Genomic DNA, 25,879 nt, shown 5'->3' with positions numbered 1-25,879 from the left:
CTTCAAGAAGACTGACATATACAGTTCTACTCCATGCACAGGAGAGAATAACTAATACTAATGTTTATCTAAAGACACCGGGTCCATTTTTTAACTCAAATATTCATTGATAACTGATAAAAAATATTTTACTTTGCTGCAATGAAAGCCAGTGTGTGTGTGTGTGTGTGTGTGTGTGTGTGTGTGTGTGTGTGTGGTATATGAAAATATTCATGTGAAAGCACATGCACATGTGTTAATTCATTTATGGACGTTTCAAGTCAAAGAAGAGTGTTTTCCTTGATCATGCTCTATTTTATTTGTTGAAAACAAGTTTTTCACTGAACCTGGAATGTATTCATTCCCCTAAGTCATCTGGCCAGTGAGTTCCAGGAACCCACCAGTCAGATCCAGCTTTCCTGCCACATGCTGGGGTTACAGATATCTGCCATGATGCTCAGTCTTTTCATAGGTATTATAATTCAGACTCTGATCCTCAAGCTTGCACAGCGGGAACTTTACCATGTTATCCTACCAAGACTTTTCTATCATCCTATCTTTCATTGGTTTTTATTTTACCATGCTTCACAGAATAATCATGACTAACCTCTGAGTGAATGGATTGGAATTTGGCAGTGGGGGTGCCCAATCTACCACACCTATGTTTCTACTCCATTGGTTCCTACAGGACTTCCTGACTTGGGTGTGATGCCTTAAGACTACAGAAACATTCTAAAGTATTCTGTGTGATTTTCCTTGAAAAGAAGTCTCATACTTTTCTTTGAATTTTCACATGACTGATCCATTGGCTTCTGGAATGTTAAGGTTGTTCAGCAAGTCAGAGCATCTGCTGTGTGCCTTACATGTCAGGTGCACATGAGAAGCAACTGAGGAAAGAATGGATAAGAAACAGGTATGAGGCATCAGTTCTGCTACAGATCAAGTATACATGTTTAGTGGTTGGAATGGTGGGGGCTGAACCAACTGGCCCAGAAACTGGGCTTGAGTAATTGAAAGTGTCAGTGGGAGAGCTAGGAAACAGAATCCGGGTTCAAATAAAAGCCGTAAGAGCCAGGACATAATCATTCTGTGTTTTGCAAAATGCTGGGAAAATTCCCTGGTTTGATCTTGAAAGAAGGGAGGAGAGAGGGAAGGAGAGAGAGGGGGAGAGAGGGAGGGAGGTAGGGAAGGAGGGAGGTAGGGAGGGAGGGAGGGAGGGAAGGAGGGAGAAACACTAGATAGAAGAAGAGGAAGATCAGGAGGGAGGGACTAACTGAGACACACTGTATAGGAACAATAAGGCTTGGATATGGGACTAAATTGTGCCCCCTTTTGCCTTTGGACACTTTTAGTACATGAGGTCTGGTGGTGAAAGGAAAAACATCACCCTGCACTTGCCCCATCATTACACTGTCAGTACCCCAGTAACAATATGTATTAAGTAGTTAGTTATTGCCTGCAATCTCACAGGCTTCCCCTGCACTGAGATTTTCACATTTGAAAGAAATGTGGGTTAAAGACAGCAATGGGAAGGTATTCGACTCAGTAAATGTGCATTTAATGGCTAGTTATTAAGCAATCACCTCCCCCATCTACATGCCATGAGAATCAGAAATTCATACCTGTCCCTTCCTTCTCTCCTACCCAGTGGACTCCACTTTTCTGCCATCATGTTGATAATACCCATGTCTGTCTTTGGTTTTGTCTCCTATGTCCATGCTTTGCTTTGCCTCATTAGTAAGTTTTCTAAACTGTGGCTATGTAATGACCACTATGTCCTAGGGGAAACACGCCTACAGCACAGAGTTCAAAACACTGGCCTAGAATGTGAGGCAATGAGAAGCCCAGAAGGTAAACTGTCTCATTTTTATCTGCCATCTCTGTCCAGTTGTCTCCCATGTACAGCTGCATATTAACTTACACTCCAGATAATGAGCTGGTGTCATAAGTACATTCATAAGTACATACATACATACATACATACATACATACATACATACATACATACATACATCATGAAGAGAGAGACATAGAGGAGAGACAGAAGGGGGAGAGAGAGGAAAACAAGTAAACAAAAGCAAAACAAAACAAAACAAAAAAACCCAAAAAGCAGAAAACAGTTCACTTGCTACAAGGAAACACTGACTTCAATCACATTCTGTGGGAGTGGCCCTGACCCTGATTTATATCAAATTACTTATTTTAAAATCTTATCTTTTCAGGGGGTTACAAACAGTTTCATTCTGTCAACTCAACTACAGTGTTCAGATCAAGAAGTATAGGTTTAAAAGGGACCCTTTCAATCTTGAACATGTAGGCTACCATTCAATCAGCAAATGGACCAAGTATGTAAAACCTCTTGAACGTGTCAAGCATCCAGCAAAAGGGAAGCCATAACAGATTTTCTTCACATTTCAGGCTGCCTAGCTCCATTGGTTTACACTCTGCTTTGAAGAAGTTCTGGGAAGCCAGCCAGGTCACTTCAGGGATTTAGATAAAGCTAACAGAAATAGATCTGCTCTTTTCCCTAAGCCCAACTTTGAGGCTGGAATTGAGTAACCCAGCCAAGGATAGCTTCCTGTCCCCAAACGAATGTTCCAGAAGTTGGTGGGTAGGTAATGATAATAATCTCTCACCTCTACAGTGTACACAACCCTCCGTACCTTGCAAAGTTTTCCGCAGTTTGCAAACTACCTGCACACCTGGTATCACACATGATCAATATGGCATTACTCCGTGAGAGCCCAAGTTAACATTTCAGTCTTATTTTTAAAGGATGTAACTAAATTGAAGCCTGGAGACTCTCCGGCTCCACTGTCAAACTTGGTATCACAATAGATCTAGGGAGACACTGCTACATGTTTTATTCTCTAGCTCATCATTGTGTGATATCAAAGAACATTATGAACAGCCACAATTATTTGTGTCTCAGTCATTTCTACATATCTCCAATATTGAGTGACCTATAGACAAAATTAGATTTAAACAAAATTTTATGCTAAAGCATTTTTAGAATCCTTGATAAATATACTATTATTCTAAGATGATTTGTGTAATATGATACATGTGTACATTCAATTCAGCATGTTTCAACTGTGAGAAGCCTTTTGCATTATCACCTCTAGGCTTTCTTTTGCCGCATGAGGGATGAAAGAGTTGAAGCCAAGCAAAGGGAAGAAGAAACTTTCCCCAGTGTTCAGAGATCAATGCGGGGAGTCAGGATGAGCACTAACACTCAAGAACAGCAATTCCATGTCCCTTCTGACCCAAGTTAACCATCTTGTCTTCCATTAGAGAGGCTCTTCTGACCTGTGTGCACTTAAGCAACTCCCACAGTGCAGGCTGCCAGGGGCCTCTCAGCATCTGTGAGTGTGCTCTAGCTAATGCAGTGTTATCCAATAGAGTGACCACCTCCGCCAGTAACTCTCTACCTGCAATTTCTGCTCTCTGAACCTCATGCCCTAACCTGGAGAAAAGCAGATGATCCCTGTGCCTCCTACTCCACATGCAAGTATGAAAGGAAAAAATCCTTATAGTGTTTATCACTGAATATGTAATTTTACTTTGCTACTGGACCTCTGTGTATCTCAGTTTCTCTATGTGCAAAACAGAGATCCTGTGCCTTCCTGGAGGGCTCAGTTCTCCCGTGGCATCTGCAGATAGGAACACTTCTTGGTCTCTTCTAAAGAAAACACGTTTGGGCTACCAATGCCCCCATCAATTATTCATTATCATCTCCCTGATCTACAGTCATCATCATTTTGTTTATTTAACTAACAATACCTTTGCACTTATTGTGTGCAGTGTTCAATGGAAAGATGAAATGCACCAAAGGAAAAGACCTCTTCTCTGCCTTCAAGAAGCAAAGAATTGCAAGACAAAGGGTCATAAAATAGAATGGGGACAGGAGAGTACTTACCAGTAGGGCAACATGATAAGCAATGTGTCACATTCATTAGTCCATGAGGAGGCCAGATTCTCCACTTGTTCCAGAAAGAACAAATAAAAGAGATAATAATAATTAGAAACTCCCTCTATGCTCCTTCTGTGAATGAAAGTTCCTGGAAAGAAGCCTTCTACATAGGCTGATTGACTAATTAAACCTTCAAAGGTGTGAAGAGGGTGAGATTTTGCAATTCCTAAACCTGATACATTTTTTTAACAGAGACAGTGTTTAGTTTTATATATAGTTATTCCTTGCCCTCATCACTCCCAGAGCTAATGTTCTGTTACTGGCCAAACCTAACATCCTGACCACAGATTTTAAAATATGGAATGAATTAACTGTATGGAATTTTATTCTCTACCAGTCCAAGGACTAAGAATGTTATCAGATTACATCTGAGGCCGTGTCTAAGATTTGTATACCCTGCTCTAACTGTCTACCTAATATTTCCACTAATGCATTTTTAAAATGCCTTGATTGATAACTTTCTTTGTTCTGTTACCATAAAATCTCCACAAACTTGCTTCTACATTGGAACATGGAACCTGAGAAAACCTAATTCTGTGTTTCTGGGCCATGATCTCTCTTATTTTAGCTCCAAAATGAACTATCTCTGACTCCCTTTGAGTTGAGAGCTGTGGTTTTATGTTGACACTCCCAACCAGGATAGCAGAAATCTATTCCGACTTGCCTCTCTAGGAAACCTTCCTGAGGCTTAACCAAATTAAGCCTTTTCAGTTAACCCAGTCATAACTGGTAGCTTCCATGAAACTCACTGTTCCCTCTAGGCCTTTCTTAATACCTAAACTCCCTCTACTTATCTTATAGCTGTTTGTAAATCTACCCTTGCTCTTGACATTCCAGAAAGGCATTAAATGCCATTGATTTTCACTCCCATCCTTTAACTAACACTCACACATACACATTAATTACATAAAATAACCTTCAGATATTTATGGATATAGATAAATTTAATGGAATTGACTACCTGAAAAAGATCAGGCTTGCCAGTTTTCAGTCTGGTTGCACTTTATTCATGTCTCTATACTTGTATTAGAAATCTATTTTATACTAAGGAATGAGGAAGACAGGAATTCTCTCTACTCAGCTGGGATGCTACAGAGATACCTCAATCAAAAGCAAGTAAATGGGGAAGAAGAATGCTAACAGGTGTCTTAATTTCTGTTCTGGTGTGATGAAATTCTCTCTTCATCACAGTTCCAGGTTATAATTCATCACAGCAGGAATATCATAGTGGCTAGAGCTTCAGGGAGCTGATCTCATCACATCACAACCAGGACCAAAGAAAAAAAATAATCCATGTGTGCTCAGCACACTTTCTCCTCTTTATACAGTCCAGAGTCCCAGGATCCTCTGACCAAGGAACGATCCTATAATAGTAAACATGAGTCTTACCAGATCAACTGAAGTCATTAAGACTTGGCTTTGTCTCCCAAGTAAATCTGGATTTTTGTCTTGTTAGTTGACAATATTAACCATCAAAGGAGGTATGGGTTAGCTCTAAAGAACTCTCACCAGTTCCTCTATGCACTATGATATTCCTTTTCCACAGATATCAAGCCATTCAGGGATTGATATCAATTTCCCTTGACTTCAATTTCCCCATGGTCCACCTTCTTGTTTCATACCATGCTTCAGACATCTACTTTATGGATGCCCAAGTCCATAGAATGCCTAGTAACTTTCAATCTTCAAAAGACCTTAGGATATTTCTCCAAATACTGTGACTTCAGGGTGAAGCCAGACTCTTCTTTAAATCAATGGGAAGGAGAGTTCCAAGGGAAGAGATTCAAGAGATATTACAACTGAGAATGACTCAAATCTCCTGAATTTTATGCCTGGTCCTTTTTTATTTTTTTTATTTTTCTTTATTTCTTTTATTTTTTTATTTTTTTAATTTTATTTATTTATTTATTTATTTATTTATTTATTTAATTAACTTGAGTATTTCTTATATACATTTCGAGTGTTATTCCCTTTCCCGGTTTCCGGGCAAACATCCCCCTCCCCCCTCCCCTTCCTTATGGGTGTTCCCCACCCCATCCTCCCCCCATTGCTGCCCTCCCCCCAACAATCTAGTTCACTGGGGGTTCAGTCTTAGCAGGACCCAGGGCTTCCCCTTCCACTGGCGCTCTTACTAGAATATTCACTGCTACCTATGAGGTCAGAGTCCAGGGTCAGTCCATGTATAGTCTTTAGGTAGTGGCTTAGTCCCTGGAAGCTCTGGTTGCTTGGCATTGTTGTACATATGGGGTCTCGAGCCCCTTCAAGCTCTTCCAGTTCTTTCTCTGATTCCTTCAACGGGGGTCCTATTCTCAGTTCTGTGGTTTGCTGCTGGCATTCGCCTCTGTGTTTGCTGTATTCTGGCTGTGTCTCTCAGGAGCGATCTACATCCGGCTCCTGTCGGTCTGCACTTCTTTGCTTCATCCATCTTGTCTAATTGGGTGGCTGTATATGTATGGGCCACATGTGGGGCTGCCTGGTCCTTTTTATTGGTTAAAAAAATAGCAAATAAAAAGGCAATACATTCAAAATCTTAAGAGTACACATTTACCATAATCAACGGAGAGTGTTTTCCCTGAACAGTTAATGGCCTTTGGAAAGGAAGTCCCATGTGGATGCACGGAGATTTCCTTGTAAAATAAAGAGTAGGGCAGGAGGAAACCATTAGTGATTTATTTTAGTTAAGATATCTCCTTTTGATGAAGATCCACAAGAGCAGTGGTTCTCAATCTTCCTAATGCTGCAACCTTCTAATGCAATTCCTCATGCTGTGGTAATCCCCAACCATAAAATTATTTTCATTGACACTTCATAACTATAATTTTGGTAGTTCTGAATCATAATGTAAACATCTGTGTTTTCCAGTGCTCTTAGATGACCCGTGTGAAAGGTGCAGTCACCTTACAAGGATTCATGACCTACATGTTGAGAACCTTGCACAAGGGTAAGGGACAGTCTGTACATATTTTAAATTCGTGGCATCACATTCATTAACACAGATTTTAAAGAAAAACATAACAGAAGACACTGTTACAAACTAGGCGGGTAAAACAAGGCCTAGTCTCATGGAACCACAAGAACACTTATCGCCATCATTTAGGCTAGCATTTCTGCATAGCTGGAAGGTTCTGGTACATGGCTGCATCACCCAAATGAGCTTAGTGGTCAGAAGTAGACAAGCTCGGTTCCCTGTATTTACCTTCTACTCATGAATGCAAAGTATACGTCAGTAGAACCCAATGAAGAAAGTTTATCAAACTGCTATACTTAACATTATCCATTTTCTAACCTGAAATAAAGATATAAAGTCAAGTACACAAGACGATAAATTGATATATTTAAAGTGCAGGAAGTTGGAAATGGGGTGAAGCTAACATTTAGGTATCAACTTACCACCTATCTCAGGAAATCGTTTCATTAGAGGATAAACATGGATGATTCTATTAAATTATATCCATATGGTACTCCAGTGATACAATCTGTTAGTGAGTTGTGCTTATATATAAAATATACACAAGTTGTATTTATGAATCAAGAAAGCCAATGTGACTTCTTTTTAAAGGATCCATGATTTAATTTGCCTAAGAAAATACCAAGAACTAGAGTCTAATTGTTCATGTTAGACTACACCATGCTGTGATCATAAGCGCTCTCCAAAGGGCAGGAGTTAACAGAGAAGGTTTCCTATGCTGTTTTGATATTGGGCACTTGCATGAAGCATAAATCAGAAACTTCCTTCTCAATCATTTCCATCCTTCAACCTCATGAGACTGGAGTTCTTCTTTCAAAATGCAGGGAGAGAAGGAGGAAAATAAGGGAAGCTCCCCAGTGTCCTAAAGTGATATACATGTCAGTCTGCAGTTCTGCTCATGCTCCTAGTGATGAGGTTCGAGGGTTAAAATGCTAATCCAGGAGGTGGGGACACACAGTCTCCTCCTTTATCCAGGAAGGAGCATGTTGCCACCCAAAAGTCAGACACAGAAGAGCATAGCATCACTCTTTGTGGACAGGCAAAGTTTTCCAAGAAGTAAAATTAGAGTTCCTTTCAGGGATAGACTTAGTGGAAATGTCAGAGCCTGTATCATGTGAAAAGGTTGCAATAACCAGGATCTAAGAAGTGTATCCCACAGTGGTGGCAGAGAGAAAGTAAGCTGAGTTTTAAATGGTGGTTAAAGAGGCTGCCCTGTTAAATAGTAGGAGAAACATGGAAGAAATATATACACAAGGAGCTGGTGCTGGATCATATTTTGAAAAGAAAAATAAGAGCAAAACCATATTTTGAAGGAGCAGCATTTGAGTCTGGGAAAAGTTAACTCAAAGCCACTCACTCTCCGAACTTATCCCATTAACCCAATTATCCACACAGTCACTTATCCTCAGTAATTATATTTTCTACATAGATTGCAAATACACACACTCCTCTATAGACCAGTAAGACTGGTTTATAGGCTACTGCCAATTGAACATTTATGGTCATGCAGAATTCTTATATTGAAACAATAATTTCCAGAGTAGTGATATTTTGAATTCAGATGACATGCTTTGGGGGAGGGTGGAATAATTAGATTATGAAAAGGAGGGCTCTTGTGATTGGATTATTGTCATTTTAAGAGGATAGAGAACTCAACTCCTCCATGGGTAAATACATAGCAAGAAAATGATGGATTATGAACTAGGAAATGGATTCATACCCAAGCAGGATGAGATATTGAATTCCAGTTTCTTCCCCAAAATAAGCCTTTATTGTTGCTAACCTCTCCCGTGGTCTTTGTTACTGTATCCTGAAGTGACTAAGACTCCTGTCATCTTGACAATGATCCTTTAGTAATGCCAGGCCTCTGATGTTACAATTCCAGTATAACTTGGGACAAGCGGGATCCCAGACGGTTCTTTCATGACTGTGCCTACTTCTCACTCACACAGAACCAACAATATACCATACAGAATCATCCACTTATTTACATGTGGGGCTTTCTTTAATATAAAACCCTCTTGTAGTGATGATAGACTACTATATCTAGAACACATTATAAACTTTTCAATTCACAGTTCCAGAGATTTAGATGTCCAAGAGTGAAGGTTTGTGAGGACCTACCTGCATGTCCCATAACCCAGAAAGTCGGTTAAGCCTATGTGACAGAGGAGGTGTGGGAGAGCGCAAAGAGCACAAGTTACAGCCAAGAACTCTCACAGACAGCTTACTCCATGGAGAAACATGTCCTTCGTGTAGGTGGAGTGTTCTTTGCATTCCCAACTGGGAATTTAACACAATCAAATTTTAACACTGAGCTTTGGTTCTTTCAAAACATTGTGCCTTTCTACTCTTTCAAGCTCAGAAATGCCCTGTTTTGTAGAGTCTCCTTGCAAAACAGCCTTAACCTGAACACTTACACAGCTGATAATTCGCTCCTCTGTGCTTTTAAATACTTGGTTTTCATTAGCTTAGTCTGCATTTGTTCTTGTCCTAACATTTTCTGTCCATATTATGAAGGCTCCAAAGAGAACATGGATGTGTCTTCTCCACTGTGAAATTATCATTAATCATTATTATTAGTGATAATACAGACATTTGTAAAAGACGAATAAAGCAGAATTTTTTAATTGGATTTGATACCTACTGAGTCATTCTTCTGATGCAGACACTACACTAAATAAATGAATATAGTCTCACATTTAAGGTTGATCAGAGGCTCTTATGGAAGGATATTATTCTCTGTATTTCATAGGTATGATGAATGAGGAATCAAGTATTTTATACAATGTCATACAATTATCAAGTAGCAGGATCACAGCTGGAAACTATGTATGGAAAAGTAGAACCATTTTGCTAAAGCCATTTTGTGATTTAAAAAAAAAAAGTAAGCTCTGAGGTTTGGATCAGAGGCAAAGGCACCAACACCAGGAAGTTAAGAGAAAATCGGTGCTGGAGGAATGATGGAGCAGGAACAAGAGCATTCGCATGAATTTAGCTGCTTGACTTTGGTGAAGTAGACAAAGGCTTAATGTGTGTTTGTAGGAGTAGTTACTAAGTATATGTTTTTAAATAGAAGCTGTATTAACTATGTGCTGTCTCTGGCTAGAGTCATACTTTTGACATCTTGAAAGCATATGAATATATCATTATGAGCAAGATAAATGTTAAGCAAGAAACAAATCATCATGGGGAATTAAAAAAATATCCCAGGGCATAAGGAAACAACATGAATGAGTAAGTAAAGCGCACATCCGTGCAGCCCCCGTGTTCTTCGTTGTTTACCCAGTTAGCCACTTTTGTTTAGCAGGAAAGTATCTCTGCCGATAACTAACGCAGTTAGTCGCCAGAGACTCCCTACTCTATGGTTTAGGTTGCAAAGGAATTAACTTGAAGGCAGGGAGTGGGAAAGGAAAGGGGAAGCTGAAGTGGAGAGGGGTGAGAGGATGGAAGGGGAAGGAAAGGAGGAGGAAAAGCGGAGGGAAGGGAAGGGGCGTGCGAAGGGGAGGAAGAGAAGGGAAAAGAAGAGGAGGGAAGGGAGAGGAAAGGAGAAAGGGAAAGACAAGGGAAGGAGAGGAGAGAGGGGAGGAAAGAAAGGAGAGGAGGGGAAAAAAGGCGAGAGGAGGGGAAGGAAAGTGGTGAGAAGGGGAGAGGGGAGGAAAGGAAAGATGAAGGAAGGGGAAAGAAAGACAAGGAAAGGGAGGGAAAGGGTAAGGAAAGAAACAAGGGGTGGGGGGAACCCTGGCTGCTAAGGACTGCCAATTTAATTCTCTCTCTTTTTTTTTCACGTCACTGACAGGAGCCTGATATAGCTATCTCTTGAGAGGCTCTGCCAGAGTCTGACAAATACAGAGACAGATGCTTGCAGTCAACCATTGCACTGAGCCATGAGTCCCCAATGGAAGAGTTAGAGGAAGGACTGAAGGACCCGAAGGAGGAGTTTGCAATCCCATAAGATGAACAACATCAACCAACCAGACCCCCCAGAGCTCCAGGAACCAACCAAAGAGTACACATGGAGGGACCCATGGCTCCGGTCGCAAATATAGCCAATTTAATTCTTTTGTGCTAACCTTCTTCTTGACTCCCAGATAACACTCACTGACGACAGAAGAAGAAGGATCATTACAAATATGGGCCCTTTAAAGGGCCTGCACCATTGCAGCACACTCAGATGCAGTAGCCAATGGACAAGAAAGAACAATGTAGAAGGGACTTGCAAAGGGAAAGAACAAAGCCCAAACCTGCCATGCTGATTTGCATTGCAAACTGATATCTTTTAAATTCAGTTTAGGATAAAGGAGTCTAAAATGCCTCCCACTTTTGCTGAAGTGGACCAGAAATATTGGAGAGCAAAATCACAACTGTTTTTTAAGGGGCCACCTCCTAGAAGGGTAGTCCTTGAACTAGAGAGTGAAAAACCAATGTCTTACATCTGACTCGTACTTGGCTGGTGATTATAAAACACTATTCAGCATGCCTATGATGCTATTTAAAATGCATCTTCCTAGAGCCAGTCCTGAGGCTGAGTTTCAGTGGGTTGGCAATGAGCCTGAGAATCTGCATTTGTTGCTGTTGTTGTTGTTGTTGTTGTTGGTGGTGGTGGTGGTGGTGGTGGTGGTGGTGGTGGTGGTAGTGGTGGTGGTGGTGCTGGTGGTGGTGGTGGTGTAATTGCTATTCTTGGTTGCTGATTTGACTACAACTGGAAATAAAAAAGCCAACTTGCTGGGTACACCTGAGAGGAATTTTTCTTAACTCAATCAATCACTCGAAGTAGGAAGATCGACCTTTAATCTGGGCCATACCTTCTGCTGGCAGCTGATATAGAGGACATGGAAAAGAAAGAAGTGTCAACTCGTTTTCTCCTTGCTCTCCCTTTATTGGCAAGTCCATTCCTTCACTAGCATTAAAGCTACATTTTCAGGGTCCCAGAATACTGGGGACCAGCTGAGACATACAGTCTGGTGACTAAACAATTACTGGATTCTGAGACCTTTTTCTCTAGACCAGTGGTTCTGAACCTTCCTAACACTAAGCTTTTAATACAGTCCATCATGATGTAGTGACTACCAACCATTAATTTCATTGCTACTTCATAACTGTGATATTGTTACTGCTATGAATCATAAGGTAAATATCTGATATGTAAAACATCTGATATGCAGCCCTTGTGAAAGGCTCCCATTAATCCCCCAATGGGGTCATGACCCATAGAATGAAAAGCACTGTGCTAAAGAATTCTAAAAGTGTGTGGATGTGCATGCATGTGTGTGTTATCTATACATATATGTGTGTGCAAATGTGCACATGAATATACCCCTGTAGAGTCAGAGGAAAGGATCAGTTAGTTTCTATTGCTATCTAGCTTGTTCCTTTGCAACAGAGACTCCTTTTGAACGTGGAGCATTTCCCAACTAAGTTGATTGGTCAGCACAAGCCTTGTCTCTCTTCACCATCCCTTCCCACCCATCCCCAATTCCCATAATAGTCCTACAATTATACAAGGCTATGGCTGGATTTTTGTGCAGCATCTAGGGATCTGAATCCAGGTCCTCATAGTTGCTCAACAGCACTCTTACCTACAGAACCATCCTCAGTATGGAGAATTTGCATTTTTCTCAGCTATACTGATGTTGGAGGATCATTTGAAAGCCCAATGCTACACAGCACATAGCCAGTGTTCTTGTATTTCAATGTTCTAATTTCATATATATGATGGGTTTGAACACACATTAATGTGTTCAAAGTAGTAAAACATGAAATAAACACAAACACTGAAACTTTGGTGCTTAAAACAGAAACTGAATCATGCATGCATGCATTGATTCAGGTCAATTCTGTGAAGTTCCAGAAGGTAGTAAGCCTTATTCAAGTTTGACAGAAGTCATGCAAATTTGACTATTCTTGGAAATTTTCCTTAAGCATTCCTTAGTCTGTCCAGGAAAAAAAATAAAATAGAAAATCCACCTATAATATGAATTGGTTTTGAAAGAGTTTTGATGTCTTTGACAACTTATGGCCAATCCACACAGAGTTTTATAGGAACATAAAGGATGGTCTTGATTAGAATGGGCTGAGGGGACATAAACAGAATAGCTGGCACTAAAGGTCTACACACCTTGAGTGGAAACTGGATAAAGATGGGAACAAGAGGAAATCACAGTGCAGTGTGTGTAATAGCAACCCAGGATCGACCTTAAAGGCTCACAGGTGAGAGCTCACCGCCAGGACAGGTGGGCACTCCTGAGATTGCAGAGAGGAAGAGACCACCAACACTGCCCACCCCTGCCCACAAACGGCGGCGCAGATCTTCCTGGTTGCTGCCACCTCTGAGAGCTCGTAGGCAGCACCCCACGAGCAAACTTGAGCCTTGGGATCACAGGTAAGACAAACCTCAGAAGATGGAACGATCTCCCATGCTCATGGATTGGCAGGATTAATATAGTAAAAATGGCCATTTTACCAAAAGCAATCTACAGATTCAATGCAATCCCCATCAAAATACCAATCCATTTCTTCAAAGAGTTAGACAGAACAATTTGCAAATTCATCTAGAATAACAAAAAACCCAGGATAGCTAAAACTATTCTCAACAATAAAAGGACGTCAGGGGGAATCACTATCCCTGAACTCAAGCAGTATTACAGAGCAATAGTGATAAAAAAAACTGCATGGTATTGGTACAGAGACAGACAGATAGACCAATGGAACAGAATTGAGGACCCAGAAATGAACCCACACACCTATCGGCACTTGATTTTTGACAAAAGAGCCAAAACCGTCCAATGGAAAAAAGATAGCATTTTCAGCAAATGGTGCTGGTTCAACTGGAGGTCAACATATAGAAGAATGCAGATTGATCTATGCTTATCACCCTGTACAAAGCTTAAATCCAAGTGGACCAAGGACCTCCACATCAAACCAGATACACTCAAACTAATAGAAGGAAAACTAGGGAAGCATCTGGAACACATGGGCACTGGAAAAAATTTCCTGAACAAAACACCAATGGCTTATGCTCTAAGATCAAGAATCGACAAATGGGATCTCATAAAACTGCAAAGCTTCTGTAAGGCAAAGGACACTGTGGTTAGGACAAAACGGCAACCAACAGATTGGGAAAAGATCTTTACCAATCCTACAACTGATAGAGGGCTTATATCCATAATATACAAAGAACTCAAGAAGTTAGACCGCAGGGAGACAAATAACCCTATTAAAAATGGGGTTCAGAGCTAAACAAAGAATTCACAGCTGAGGAACACTGAATGCCTGAGAAACATCTAAAGAAATGTTCAACATCTTTAGTCATAAGGGAAATGCAAATCAAAACAACCCTGAGATTTCACCTCACACCAGTGAGAATGGCTAAGATCAAAAACTCAGGGGACAACAAATGCTGGCGAGGATGTGGAGAAAGAGGAACACTCCTCCATTGTTGGTGGGATTGCAGACTGGTACAACCATTCTGGAAATCAGTCTGGAGGTTCCTCAGAAAATTGGACATTGAACTACCTGAGGATCCAGCTATACCTCTCTTGGGCATATACCCAAAAGATGCCCCAACATATAAAAAAGACACGTGCTCCACTATGTTCATAGCAGCCTTATTTATAATAGCCAGAAGCTGGAAAGAACCCAGATGCCCTTCAACAGAGGAATGGATACAGAAAATGTGGTACATCTACACAATGGGATATTACTCAGCTATCAAAAACAATGACTTTATGAAAATCGTAGGCAAATGGTTGGAACTGGAAAATATCATCCTGAGTGAGGTAACCCAATCACAGAAAAACACACATGGTATGCACTCATTGATAAGTGGCTATTAGCCCAAATGCTTGAATAACCCTAGATGCCTAGAACACATGAAACTCAAGACGGGATGATCAAAATGTGAATGCTTCACTCCTTCTTTAAAAGGGGAACAAGAATACCCTTGGCAGGGAATAGAGAGGCAAAGATTAAAACAGACACAGAAGGAGCACCCATTCAGAGCCTGCCCCACGTGTGGCCCATACATATACAGCCACCCTATTAGACAAGATGGATGAAGCAAAGTAGTGCAGTCTGACAGGGCCCGGATGTAGATCTGTCCTGAGATACACAGCCAGAATACAGCAAATACATAGGTGAATGCCAGCAGCAAACCACTGAACTGAGAAGAGGACCCCCGTTGAAGGAATCAGAGAAAGGACTGGAAGAGCTTGAAGGGGCTCGAGACCCCATATGAACAACAATGCCAACCAACCAGAGCTTCCAGGGACTAAGCCACTACCCAAAGACTATACATGGACTGACCCTGGGCTCCAACCTCATAGGTAGCAATGAATAGCCTAGTAAGGGCACCAGTGGAAGGGGAAGCCCTTGGTCCTGCCAAGACTGAACCCCCAGTGAACATGATTGTTGGGGGGAGGGTGGTAATGGGGGGGAGGGTGGGGAGGGGAACACCCATATAGTAGGGGAGGGGAAGGGGTTAGGGGGACGTTTGCCTGGGAACCGGGAAAGGGAATAACACTCGAAATGTAAATAAGAAATACTCAAGTTAATAATATATATATATATATTTTAAAAAAAGTTTGCAGACTTGTTCTAAGGCACATCTGTATAATAAAACAAGGCCAAGCTAGCAGGACAGAAAAATGAGCATTTCCCTTTCAAAGCCAGTTAAAGTGCTCGAGTTCTTGATTAATTCTAGCTAATAACTCTGTGCTTTGGGAAGCTATCACCTTCTGGGTCCTACTTTTTCCATGTAGTTGATGATAATCATAGTTCTAAAGTTTCGTTCTTTAATGTGTTCTAAAATCCTTTACTCTGTAACTGAAGAAAGATGCAGGTTAGAGAAAAGGCCAAAGTTGGTAAGAAAAAAAAAATAAAAGTTGAATTACCATGACTGGACTCCAAATGAGAAAAAAAAAAAAAACTAACGTTGTTTAAGTAAATAAGAACAATGAAAGTTCCGTTCTCTATTGTAATCTTTATTGGGCCATTGTGCTACAAGTTTTCTCATTAAATAAGAAATTATATGCCTTAAAAAAAGAGGCTCACATGTTACTAACATGTCATGTTAGAACCAGTGCTCCTGCCAAATGTATGTCTTAGGTCCTAGAGAACAGACAGGAAGCGATATTCTGAGTGAAGACATTTTCAAATACTGCAGGAATACTAAACACACAATTGCTGAAGGCTCTCCTGGAGAGTACTCAGGAGTCTGTAGGGATTCAATGATTGGATGTTACTAGAGATAGTTTAATACAGACATTCATTTGTAGATGATTACTGAAATCGTAGAGAAACAAACAAACAAAAATAACAAAAAATGGTGGAAGAAAAATTCAAATCCTAGGAGGCCAATTAAGAAAAAGTAGAACATTTGAGTACTGATACATGAAAACAAGTGCAGAAAGCAGGGTTCTTGTTATTCTTCACTATAAGGTTACCCCACCATTCATGTAACTAGAAAAAAAGATGGCAGATGGGATATTTAGTGAGTGTGATTAAGTGAGTCACAGGGATAGTACAGGAATTTAGAGAGCAGACAGGGGAGATCTGAGATGGGAGTTAATGAGGACAATGTAGGCATTGTGAATTCCTTAAACTTTGGAGCTCTGTCACAGACCAGTGTCATAGACCTAAATTCAAGTCCCACCATTAGCACCACCATTAATCAAAACTGAAACTGTTTAATGCCTGGAGTTCATCGCGATGATGTGAACTTGCTGAAATGCTACAAGTAGTCAAGGTATGTTGATCTTGAAAACAAGAAGATATTAACAGAAGAAAAGGCAAAAAACATAGCTTATTTTGAGATGAACAATCATATAGAGTAGCTGTCATTACAGATAAGCACACATATTCCAGAGTCTTCACCAAATACAGTTCATGTCTTTCTACGAAAGCCAAAGAATACATTAGTTTGTGAAGGGACATTACTTGGTTTACGCAGCCACTCAGGAACCCTGGAACCCTGGTCTCTTCCCATCTAAAGATGTTTCCATCTATGAGATCTTAGTATTTTTCAACATGTATCCTCTCCACTTGCCCAAGCAGAAAAGAAAAGTTCTTGGGTGATCATGTTAACCTTTCAGAAGATCAGTCTGAGAGTGAATGTCTTCCTCTCACTCCCCCCCCCCCCACACTGCATTGTTGGTGTTTAGTAGAGTGCCGTAAAGAAAGGGCAATGGGCTCCAGGAAGCTATAGTACAGGCTCACCTCCCAAGTGGCTACAGTGTATTCTTCAATACAGATCAGGGTAAGTGTGCCAACTGCCTAAGGAAGCCAAGGACAGGAAATGGGGCAGTTTATTTCACTAAGTGATACATGCTAAAAGTAGGGCAGATAATTAAGAACAAAAGCATTGCTTAGCAAACAATGATACAAATCAGTGCTCAGGGAGAACACACACTCCTGTGTCTTTCTCCCAGGGTCAGCTGAAAGATGACGACAGTCTAATCCAAAAACTCCAGGACCCAAGGACCCAAGGGCTAAGTCAGTAAAATATGAAGGAAAAGCTCTCCTCTGCTGATGAAGGAGGAACAAGGAGGGAAAGAAAGGAGATGACACTAAGAGAAAGAGTGACATTTAGATAGATGACTCTTACGTCTCTCTAAGATTTCACCATTCCTATTACTCACACTTGAAATTGTTCATTGAAATGATTCAAAATCTGTAAGCAGGTATTCTTAGGCCCAGAGTTCACATATACAAATGCACAGAGATCTAGGTGTGGACCTGCTCAGGATGCTCACAGGACTCCCCAAGACCTTGAAAACAATTCCACACCCTGGCTAGGGACAGCCTCGGACACCTAGGCTGTAGCTGTTACCATAACTGAGGCATAGGATTCTCTCCCTGCTTCTACCAATAATAATAATACCAACAAGATAGTACTGATGAAGACACTGTGTGCTGGTCGCTGTGCTCATATCCACAAATGTGCAGCAGCTCCATGAGGCAGACAATATTGTTATCTCTCCTTTTGCAGATGAGAAACTGACAGTCACAGTCAGCTTCCCAATATCGAACGAAGCACAGCTCAAACATAGTTGGCTTCCAGTTGAGTTTTTAGCAACTATCTGCTACTAGTTTTGATGACTCCGCAATTCTTCTAGGTAGAAGCAGGGGACAGGAGTTTAGAGAATTAACACAAAACAATTTACAAATGATATCTTGTGGTGAACATGACCATTTCCAAATGCTGAATTCTCTTTGTAATTGCCAAAGTTTACACAAAGTAGATGCATAGACCTCAGTCTATTCTTAGCTTCCTTCTTTCCTTTGTTTCATCATAACTCAGAGTACCCACCCCCACAGGATAGTTATTCCCCTATTGTGAATAAAACATCAATTTGTTAACCTGGCAGAAAAGAGGGGATGGAAGAGAGAATCAACATCTGCATGCTAGCATTTAAAATCCACGCAGTAACAATGTTTTACATGAAATACCCTTGGGAACATTAGGATACTAAGAAACAAAGAGCAGCCTGCCCACTCTGCACTCTGAGGTAGTATGAGACACAACAGGTATTCGGCACAGCCTGTAGGCTACACTAGGCTACACCCGTGTACAACATCGACCTTCTGAATAGAGAGCTAAAAATACAGCGATTCAAAGTCAAGAGCTGAGCTACCTTTAATTTGTTCTCAGATATCAGCTCAGATGTCTTCCCTGCATATCAAAGCCAGGCTGATAATAAAAACAGTAACACTCCTTGATTTCAGAAATTACGTGTTCAACTAACTCTCTTGACTTCCTAGCCAAAAAATGAGCTCTTGGTTATGTATAGCAAATATTAAAGGTGCTTTTGAAGCCTGTAATTAGTACTTTCAAGGAAGGCAACTTGTCTTCTCACAAGCTCCATATGGACTGCCCTGGTTACTCTTCTATTGCTGTGAAGGAGACACAACAACCAAGGGCAACTTATAAAAATAAAAGTGTTTTTTGGGGGGGATTATACAGTTCCAGAGGGCTAGAGTCTTCGACCATTATGGTGGAAGCATGGCAGCAGGAAGGCAGCATGGTACTGGGGCAGTAGCTGAGGGCTTACATCCTTATCTGCAAGCACAAGGACAGAGACAGAGACAGAGACAGAGAGAGAGAGAGAGAGAGAGAGAGAGAGAGAGAGAGAGAGACAGAGACAGAGACAGAGACAGAGACAGACAGACAGAGAGAGAGACAGAGACAGAGACAGAGACAGAGACAAAGACAGAGAGAGAGGTGGGAAGAGACAGAGAAACGGAGAGGCAGAGAGACAGAGAGAGCTGGGAGTGACCTGGGTTCTGAAACCTCAAAGCCCACCCACAGAGACACACCTCTTCCAACCTGGCCACACTTCCTAATCCTTCTCAAAGAGTTCACCAATAATGATGACCAAGCATACAAAAATATGAGTCTAAGGGTGCCATTCCCATTCACAGAAGCACTTGGACACTGGCCAATTTTCTCAGCCAATTTGAGTAAATACAACTATCCAGATGACTGACTTAAAATCAGTCCTTTTTTTCCAGCAATACTTATCAAGTCTGTACTTCGATTAATCACTGCACTTGTGTTCTATGAAGGCAGACAATATCTATGAAAACCACACAAACCTGAACAGGAGGTGAAGGCTATGCAAAGAATCAGGCCGACAGCCCAGGAGAGAAAGGTTGACAGCAAGCACATTCTATGAACTTAGGCCAAACGACTAACTTCTTCGAAACACTAGCTTTAGCTGTTGTTGTTTCTCACATAGTGAGACAAGAATTTAGCCCATCAACAAACGGTGTAGTTTATTTAAAAACTAAACTTCCTATAAACTTTGACAAGGCTGTTGTTGCTGACTGATCCCAGGATATTTCCCCATTTGATACAAATCAGGCATTAGTGAATACTCTAGAAAGGTCTGGGATTTAAATTGCCTACTTAAACCTCTAGGCACGGGGAAGGTGGCCTCTGTGATCAGTTTTCCTTTTTGGTGACTACTAATGAAGCCCATCCCCTGTCAGCCATTGCCAAGGAGACCCAGAACCCAGCTGTGTAGTCTGCAAGCCTAAGGGACATATGTGGTTCAGGTTTGTAATGAAGTGAAGTGTTCTGAGTTTGCATCACTGGTCAACCAATCCCTGAATGGAGGGGGGTGAGGGGTGGGGGAGGGAGAGGGGGAGGGAGGGCGGAGAGACAGAGATAAAGACAGACAGACAGTCATCTCAGAAGCCCTTCAATGTAAAAAGGGCATGAAGACCTGACCCAGAAAGTCTTAACTCTTCCGAAGCTTAAGGCAGTAAAGTTTGAAAACTGTCTAGAATTTCCTTTTAAGAAAGAAAGTCACCTTGTGACATCCAGTGGTCCCTAGCGCTTTCATTCACTGAGTTTCCATCTTTAAACACTAATGGATACTTTCTCCATCACACACACACACACACACACACACACACACACACACACACACACACACACACACACTCCTCTTAGCTCGGACAGTTCTGGAACTGGACAGCACTTTCGTGCAATAGTATCAGCTAGCGTTTGAGATTCAGCCCTTTCACAGGAAATGGGAGGTTGAAGACAAAGGCACATTCAGAGAAGGTGCCAGCCTGCCTAAACTCAGACTTTCTGGTAGCCTTTGACACCTACATGGTTCTCCTTTTAAAACCAGGCGCCGGCGCCGGCGCTGGGTCAGCACTTTCACTTGGCTCAAAGGACGGGCGCTGAGCGCCATCCTGCAATTTCTAAGGCGTCCGTGACTGACAGGAACAGAAGCGACTGCGCGACAGCCAGGAGCCAAGCAAGACTCCGAAGTCCCATCAAAGCAGCCTCAAATACGCGGTTCCCGGTTCCTAGCCACTCACAATGCCGTGGCCTCGCAGAGTGTTCTTTTTTTTTTCCACCTCCAAACTCAGCTTTCCTTCTGGAATCTGTCCCCTTAGAATACAGAACACGAACGCGGGCGGACTGTGTTCTGTTACTAGGGACTCGGTTGCAAAGGAGCAGCTGGGTGTACTAGCCACGCCCCTCTTGTGCTCCCCACGGGTGCTCACACCTACGCTCCCAAAGCAGTGAGGCAGGGGAATGCTGGGGGCTGGGCAGGGCGGAGCACAAAGGAAACCCGCCCCTGATTCCACCCCCAGCACAGATTGGCAGGGCTCGGAGGCGAGTCCTAGCCAATGGGCGCGTTCCGGGGCGGGCCTGGAAAACGGCTGTTCAGGGGATTTAAGAGTCGTCCGCGCGGCTGTAGGAAAGCCGAGTGGAGCCAGGACTTGCCAGGTGGAGCAGACGCCCAAGCCAGCGTAGACACGGAGCGCACCCTCACCGCTCTGGGTACCTCACCTCACTGCTTGTCTCCGGATAGATCTGAACCGCAGTCCCACGCGCCTCCAGGACCCACTCGCCACTGCCGCCTCCACAGCACCCATGGGGACCTGGAGACTTTAAAAGGAGTTTGGGGTTTCGGGCGCAGGGAAATCACGGGTACGGAAAAGCCGCTTTCTTTGCCTTAAAAATGGTTTTTCTTCGTCCGAGTGTGTGGATTGTGTGCTGGGTTAAGGAAAGGGGCTCTTTGGGTTGAAAGTAGACCTCTTCACACACACACACACACACACACACACACACACACACACACACACCACTAATACTCACCATGGGTTTCGCCTTGCCTCCCCTGTCTCTTTGTTATTTTAGCAGCCTCGCCCTGGCGCAGTCCGATTGGCTCTATGAGAAGGCAAGCAAGGAGAGGGCAGAGTGTACCTGCCTGCGTGGGCAGGTGTGCCCCGGTGCTTGAGTGTACGTGCAAGTGTGCAGGCATACGTCCGGAATTGTGTAGGAATTGGGGGTAGATAGTGCCAGTGTGTGGTCTCCAAGATGTTTCATTGTGGGTGTATGACATTAGCATTGTGGGTGTATGTACCAGCTTGTCAGTGTCTGGACTCCAAGTGTGCAAAATGTTGCTGATGTCAATTGAATGCCTGCAAACCAGTCTGTCATTGTGCAAGGCGCTGTAAGGGATGGGGTGTGACCCAGTCCAAAACGAGTAGGTGGGCTGCAGAGGATGGCGACCACAATGAGCTCAGCTTGCTCTAGCTTCGGTCCTTGGGGCTTCTCTTGACACTCTTCTCTTCCTTCTGGGTAACCATCTCCTACCCTGCCACAACCTGCGCTCTCTTCGCCCACTTGAACCTTACATGCTCTCTAGCCCGCCTGCGGTTTCTCCTGTGGAAGTTACGGGGCAGGGTTCCTGGGCAGAGTCAGAGGCTGGCTGAGCTGGTATAGTGTCTGCTCTGGCCCCTGAGACTGGTGCTTTCTTCTGTCCCCCCCCCCTCCCTTTTTTCCCCCAGGGAGTATCTGCAAAGTTGGCTGTTGCAGGCGACTTCAGTGCCGGTGATTAGACAAGCTGCAGGCACTTGGGGAACTGAACTCCTTGGGCAGGGGACACCAGGAGGGTCATTCCGGACTCTGATGGTGTCTATCCTCTCTCCCTCGGCAGATCTCAGTTCCTGGCCCTGGCCTCGCCGCGTCATTGATGGGCAACCAACTGGATCGCATCACCCACCTCAACTACAGCGAGTTGCCCACTGGGGACCCATCTGGGATTGAGAAGGACGAGCTGCGAGTCGGGGTTGCCTACTTCTTCTCGGATGAGGAGGAGGACCTGGACGAACGCGGGCAGCCGGACAAGTTTGGTGTGAAGGGCCCTCCAGGTTGTAGCCCTTGCCCAGAGAGCCCCAGCCGCCACCATCACCACCTGCTGCACCAGCTCGTCCTCAACGAGACTCAGTTCTCCGCCTTCCGAGGCCAGGAATGCATCTTTTCCAAAGTGACCGGCGGCCCTCAGGGCGCCGACTTGAGTGTATACGCGGTCACTGCGCTGCCCGCGATCTGCGAGCCGGGCGATCTGCTAGAGCTCTTGTGGCTACAGCCGGCGACCGAGCAGCCCGCGCCAGCCCCTCACTGGGCCGTCTACGTGGGCGGCGGGCAGATCATCCACCTGCACCAAGGCGAGATCCGCCAGGACAGCCTGTACCAGGCGGGCGCGGCCAACGTGGGCCGGGTGGTGAATAGCTGGTACCGCTACCGCCCGCTGGTGGCCGAGTTGGTGGTGCAGAACGCCTGTGGCCACCTGGGCCTCAAGAGCGAGGAGATCTGCTGGACGAACTCCGAGAGCTTCGCTGCCTGGTGCCGCTTTGGAAAGCGCGAGTTCAAGGCTGGAGGGGAGGTTCCCGCAGGAACGCAGCCTCCGCAACAGCAGTATTATCTCAAGGTGCATCTAGAGGAGAACAAAGTCCATACGGCTCGGTTCCACAGCCTGGAGGACCTCATCCGCGAGAAGCGTCGCATAGACGCCAGTGGCCGCCTTCGAGTGCTTCAGGAGCTTGAGGACTTTGTGGATGACAAGGAGTAGCCTCCGAGGGACCGCCCGGCGCGCCAGTTCCCACGCCCGGAGCTCCCTTCCAGTCCCCGCAGTTCTGCACTCCACGCCCCCCTAACGCGCCCGCCCAGGACCAGCGTCTAGAAGCTTCAAGAACTAACCAACCCCCGCACTGGGCGAGCGCAGCTGCACACCCCTAAGACAGCCCGGGTGTTGGTGACCGTGCCAGGGTAACCCAGCCTGCACCTCTCCCCTGGGTTGTGAAGGGAAAGAGGGAGTGGGCAAAAGGGGAGCAAGGACACTACCTTTCCAGCGAGCCAAGGGTCAGTGACTCTTCAGCAGACAGGGCAAATATCCTTAGTCACAGGGAACCGTCACCACTATCCCCAGATGCGCACACACAGACCAGACGGAGGTGAGAATTAGTCTTTTGGGGACACAATTCAACTCCCGAGTGGAGAGTGGTGTGTCCTGGGATATCAGAATTCCCATGAAACCGAGCCTGTCTCTGTGTACTTGGGAGCACTTCAGGGACTCCAGGTTACCCTGAGGCTGCCCAGCACTGTCCTGCAGCTCTCCAGCCCCAGAGTCTCCTGACAAAGCATTCCAGGCTTCCGGCTGAGCTAGATAGGTTTGGCTTCCCGTTTGTACAACTGGAAGTAGATGCCATCCCCGGCTTGACCAACACTTGCCAGAAAGAAAGCCTTCTGGGTCCCGGGAGGAAAATGGCTGAAGCACTTCTTTGGGAGAGGAGGGCTTGCCGGCTCCGGAAAAGGAGCTAATTCACCTGGTGTGTGGGCACTTGAACTTAGGAAGGAGGAGGCTTTTTGCCCATGATTGCTTCCCTCCTCACTCACAGAGTCCTGTTTTCTGAGGGACTGAAGAAGAGGGAGGCAGGGAAGATCTACAACATTCCAGAAACCAGCATTAGGACAGCCTAGCCAGTGTCTTTAGTTTGGCTTTTCCTAACCAGAAGATCTTAGAAGGCGGGGGGAGGTGGAGATTGTTTGTAAAATGAAACAGCAGTTTTCCAACGATATCAACAAAGCCTACAGTGTCGACGCTTCTCTTGATCATTTTTAGCAACATGCTAATGAAATTTCAAATTGAAATTTTTATTTTCATGGCTTTAATCCATGATAGCTTAAATACCGGGGGCCATTAGGAGTGGAATTTAGCTAAGACCTTAGCTGACATTGCTTTCACTCTGGTTTTTCTCAACTCTTATGAGAATTCTGTTTGGGGGATATTATAGTTATTACTTTTTTTTTCCTGGCTTTACAAAGCAGGCCTGCAACGGTGGAGCTGTTCATTAGTGTGTATATTATACTGAATTTTTGTCAGTTCAAGGGTCTGCTGCTTTGGTGAAAATTGCTAGCAAGTTCCACGAGGGGTCTTTTCTTTATGCTGTATATCATTACCATTTCATCTTTGCATTGCCCTCCCCCTTGTCCTCACCTCTTGATTCCCCTTGAAAGGAATCTAGAGTTCATGGGATTCGGGGGCCCTCTTTTGTAGCTTGTCCTGCTGTTTATTTCTGAGAACAGGGAAGCGCTCTTAGAAGCAGGACAGAATGTGTGTCTTTCAAAACGTGAAGGTTATGTGAAGCTCCTTCCTTTGGGCAAGAGTTTGTGGATTTTTCTCCAAGGGGTACAACCCCAGCCTAACTGATCGTTACTTGATTCTATGTGCTAGACACATTTTAGAAGGTATACATTCTCTCTTGAGGGAGTTCATCAGAAAATGGTGTTTAGCTAATGGTCGCAAGCAATTGAACACTATGGTTTAGTTGAACAGCAAACACTACGTCCAAAGCCACTCTCTTGGCATTTCAAAAATGATGCAATAAAAACTAATGGAAGTTAGCCGACAGGGAAATGCCATTTCAATGGTAAATAGTTTGTTTCTGTTTTCTGGGGATTTTTGTTGTTTTATTTCATTTCATCTTGTTTTCATGCTGGATTCATTCTCTGATCCTGAGTCAAAAGGTCAAATCAATGAAATATGAACTAAAGTATTTTTTCTGAAGCCAATCGAGTGATTTATTTTTTGAAACTGCTATGCTTTTCTTTCAGCACATACAACAGCAAAACTTTTGTAACAACTAAACTTAACCTTTGCATGTATGGAGAACTTACTTACTCTTTAGGCAAATGACAGATTGATGACCATAAACCAAAATTCTTTCTTGTGTCTACACACAACATATCCTTTCCTGTGTCCTATTACTGTATCTTGGCTCCCTGCTGAATTAAACACCATCCTAAGCACTGGTTCTAACAGGACTCCTTCTTGACACTGTGTCAATGAGTGGGCAAAAGAACTTATCAGTCTCCATCACACCCAAAACTGAATTATTCCTTTGATGGTACTTAAACCCTTTCTAAGAGGGCCACCCTCAGAGGGGAACGGTTTACAAACTTTATACTTGCTGAAAACTAATAGCAGTGAAAATCAGATTGGGATAGATTTGTTGCTAGAGTGATCTGCCTAGGTCTTTGTGGACTTTTACAAATTCTCAATAATAAAACATCGATAAAAAAAAGAATTGGAAAGGGTTTCTAAGGTCAAAGATCTCTTTGTACAGATCGCTTGAGTTTTATTGTGGGCTAA

The 25,879-nt window shown here is 43.5% G+C and overlaps 2 protein-coding genes across 3 annotated transcripts in view; one reads left to right on the top strand and one right to left on the bottom strand.

Moving 5' to 3' along the window:
* LOC134479342 (uncharacterized) overlaps positions 1-23,316 on the bottom strand; it is a 261,904-nt gene extending 238,588 nt beyond the window's left edge. The window contains exons 1-2 of one of the 2 annotated variants that reach the window (XM_063262745.1): positions 21,541-23,316; positions 3,899-3,962 (exon numbers count right to left, since the gene is read on the bottom strand). In XM_063262745.1, the coding sequence (XP_063118815.1) occupies positions 3,899-3,962; positions 21,541-21,793 (317 nt within the window). In that variant the 5' untranslated portion in view covers positions 21,794-23,316. The remainder of the gene's footprint in view (positions 1-3,898; positions 3,963-21,540) is intronic. The other variant, XR_010052527.1, reaches the window with a different exon arrangement.
* Lratd1 (LRAT domain containing 1) lies at positions 21,063-25,536 on the top strand. Its single transcript, NM_001127299.1, has 4 exons — positions 21,063-21,372; positions 21,583-21,740; positions 21,812-21,910; positions 22,385-25,536. The coding sequence occupies exons 3-4, from the start codon at positions 21,863-21,865 to the stop codon at positions 23,297-23,299; spliced, it is 963 nt and encodes a 320-aa protein (NP_001120771.1). The 5' UTR covers positions 21,063-21,372; positions 21,583-21,740; positions 21,812-21,862; the 3' UTR covers positions 23,300-25,536.
* Positions 25,537-25,879: the final 343 nt, after the last annotated feature.

Source organism: Rattus norvegicus, chromosome 6, assembly GCF_036323735.1.
Source record: "Rattus norvegicus strain BN/NHsdMcwi chromosome 6, GRCr8, whole genome shotgun sequence".
NCBI classification, from domain to species: Eukaryota; Metazoa; Chordata; class Mammalia; order Rodentia; family Muridae; genus Rattus; species Rattus norvegicus.
This window is presented reverse-complemented; position numbering and strand designations above follow the sequence as displayed.

Excerpts from the sequence above, each read along its gene's own strand:
- Lratd1 (NM_001127299.1), top strand. The coding sequence starts at position 21,863 with ATGCCTGCAAACCAGTCTGTCATTGTGCAAGGCGCTGTAAGGGATGGG. Across the intron at positions 21,911-22,384 it reads AAGGCGCTGTAAGGGATGGG|ATCTCAGTTCCTGGCCCTGG; the intron begins GTGTGACCCAGT and ends CTCCCTCGGCAG.